General features: G+C 33.1%; 1 protein-coding gene across 1 annotated transcript; it reads right to left on the reverse strand.

Moving 5' to 3' along the window:
- LOC109830948 lies at positions 742-2,198 on the reverse strand. The gene is made up of 3 exons (XM_020398299.1): positions 2,172-2,198; positions 1,480-1,588; positions 742-1,256 (listed from the first exon to the last, which is right to left on the reverse strand). The coding sequence occupies exons 1-3, from the start codon at positions 2,196-2,198 to the stop codon at positions 742-744; spliced, it is 651 nt and encodes a 216-aa protein (XP_020253888.1).

Below are 3,048 nucleotides of genomic sequence, written 5' to 3' on the forward strand. Positions count from 1 at the left end.
TGTAAGATGAAATGGGGTGATGCATAGGGAAAAAGTTATCATCATAATGTGGTACATTTGTGAAAACAGATGGTGATTGCACAAATGGTGAAGATGACTGAAATATAGGATTGAAACTGTAGTTAGACCCACTGCTTGCCGGGAACATGGGAGAAGGTGGTGGGGCCATTGAAGTTGGAGAGTGAGTAGTAGTCATCCCTTTGCCCAAATCATTCCCTTCAGAGGTTGATTTATCACACATTCCTATATTTTTAACAAATGTAATTCTCAAAAAATAAATGTGAGTCAAAAAAATACGACAAAATAAAAATTGTAAATTATTGCAATAGATGAGATTAAAGCATCATATAAGAAAGCTAACACAAACCATACCTTTTGGCGGTTGATTTATTACCTATTTTATTACTGAAAACTAATGTAATTCTCAAAAAACAAAAATTGTCATAAATTCAAGACAAATGTCTTGTAAATGCTTGCAATAGATGAGATTAAAGCATCAAAGGCTAGCAGGTAGCATAGCATCCATAATAAATTATAAATGCTTTCAATAGATGAGATTAAAGCATCAAATGAGAAATCTCACACAAACAAAAACCCTGCACATGTGATATCACGACAAGAACTAAGTACCACCATAAGTAATCAAAGTCACACAATAACATCATAGTCAACAACATTAAACTCTTAAGGTACACGACTACCAAACATAAAGTACTACTAAATGTTGAAAATCGTAGCAAATCATAAGGCAGACTCAGTGGTGATACCATGCTGGTATTTATTACAATAATCAATCCACATGTCCAAAGCGATTTGATTTTTGCAAGACTTCCACTCATCTTTTGAGGCATTTTGTTCTCTTTGTGTTTGGGACTGCGTGAACTCCATAACGTTAGTTTCTTCATCAATTGCTTCTTCAACATCATCCTCTTCAATGTCGATGGTCTTATTGAGCAAATCATCGTTTGGATCGACTGTTGCAATATAGTAATGGAGAACCGTGCATGCTAAAATGATATCAACTTGTGCGGGAAAGGGGTAGTGGGGTTTTACTGTGAGAATCTTGAAACGATTGTACAATATACCAAAGGTAGCTTCAATCTTTGACCTCAAAGATGAATGTCTAAGATTGAATAACTCCCTCCTATTTTGAGATGTTCTCCCCGTAAATTCCTTTAGATGGTAACGAACACCACAATGCGGGGATATAAAATCGGGTATAGTTGTGTACCCCGCATTGCACAAGTAATATTTACCTACATATTACACATAATTTTAATAAGAATTGACCGTGTAATTATTAGTGAGAAATATTAGACAAATGAGTAATTAATTTGAGGAGTTAACAAGATTGTTACCAGTGTAGACCTATAAGCCATATGGATGTGGTCTAGACAAAGCATCTTGAAGGATTATATAGTACAAGCGATAATCCCTCCCACCCAGCTAAAACGTAGGTGAACAGTTTGTTTGGTGTACAAGCGATAAGAATATTTTGTGTGACACCTTTGCGTCCTATGAAGCACGCAACAAGGCTAGCAGGTAGCATAGCATCCACATGTGTCTCATCTATCATATCTATGCAATCCTACAGAGTACAACAACTTACTATGTTAATGTAAGATATGATTTGATTAGACAATTATTTGCGTAATTTCGTAGAGTGGATGATATACCTTGAAAAATGGATAAAATAATGGATTGTTTGGGATCTCTTGGGACACTTTATTTGGTGCTTGTTTCATATATCGGTCTTGTATGCATAAAATAGCTTGTAATACTCTGTTGAAGTATCTATTAACTGTCTCCCCTGATCTTATAAATTGTGTTCTCATCATACGATTTTTGGATTTATGGCCCAATATATTCAATGTTTATAGCAAGTTGCTCCTCTACTATTATATGCCTTGAGTCCTTTAAGAGATGTTTTTTCCTCATTAACTTTGCTAGTTTCATGAAAGCACCTGGGCGCATTCTAACAAAGTTTTGACAGCTATCACTATAACCGTGATATATACGATTCATCAACTCTGTCCTAGTTTTTTCCTATCTTAGTCTTTCTTCGCTTGGTCCAGACTGTATTGATCTACGACGACACTTCATTCTCCTAAAAAATGTGAAAACTATAATCATGACTGAAAATCAGCCCCAACACACATTCTTATAACAACCTCTTCATCATCATAATCACCATCCATCTACAATTTTTACTTATCAGTTAAAAATTAAATTAAAAGAACATGATGCCTTTATGACATGCTCAGCTTATACAGAAATAAAGAGACTGTACGTGCACGGAATTATACTATCACAACACATGTACATGACACTAACTCACTATTAAACCCATACATGAAATATGCCTTGTAGGGCTATGGACTTATTAATACCCGTAAAGATTACAAAACAAGCAACCTAGATTTTAGAAATGTCATTGTACCTCTCTATAAAATAAGCATCTAATATGACATGCATTTTATTTTTCTAATCATTCAAGAAATCATTATTAAAAAGATACACAAGTGAATAACTATTATGGAACACATATTTTTACAGAACTTGGTAGGTTTTTGCAATCTTTCTCAGGCTTTTATGGACCACAAATTTAATATTTTAATTTCAAGGAAATTTAGGAAACCGAGTTAGTATTATCCATCAGATAATTTTATTATACAACACATTAATTTAGGAAACTAAGTTGGTATTATCCACAGATAATTTCATTTATACAACACATTAATTTCTAAGCTTAAATAATAACAACAATTTTACTTCTACAAAGTGAGGAGAAAAATTGTTTACTAATAATGAGAGAAAAAATAATAATAATGGGTATTGTCACACAGTTAAACCTCCAATGTGTTGATTAAACTTGAAAATTTGTTGTAGAACAAACATGATAAATAGCTATTTGTAATCTCTAACTGACTTAAGAAGTTTGCAAATATGGGAAATAGACCCGCATAAGTTGGGGTTAGGAAATAAGAGCTAAAAACTGTCATCAATTATTCATTAAATTAAAAAATTAAAAAATAAAAATAAGCAAAG

The sequence above is a fragment of the Asparagus officinalis genome, chromosome 2 (assembly GCF_001876935.1).
Source record: "Asparagus officinalis chromosome 2, Aspof.V1, whole genome shotgun sequence".
NCBI lineage: Eukaryota > Viridiplantae > Streptophyta > Magnoliopsida > Asparagales > Asparagaceae > Asparagus > Asparagus officinalis.

What these genes read in the sequence shown, in the direction of transcription:
- LOC109830948 (XM_020398299.1), bottom strand. Translation starts at nt 2,198, where the DNA reads ATGGATGGTGATTATGATGATGAAGAG. An exon ending in GTGATTATGATGATGAAGAG is followed by an intron (nt 1,589 to 2,171) that starts GTTGTTATAAGA and finishes TGTACTCTGTAG; the next exon opens with GATTGCATAGATATGATAGA. An exon ending in ACAAAATATTCTTATCGCTT is followed by an intron (nt 1,257 to 1,479) that starts GTACACCAAACA and finishes TGTAATATGTAG; the next exon opens with GTAAATATTACTTGTGCAAT.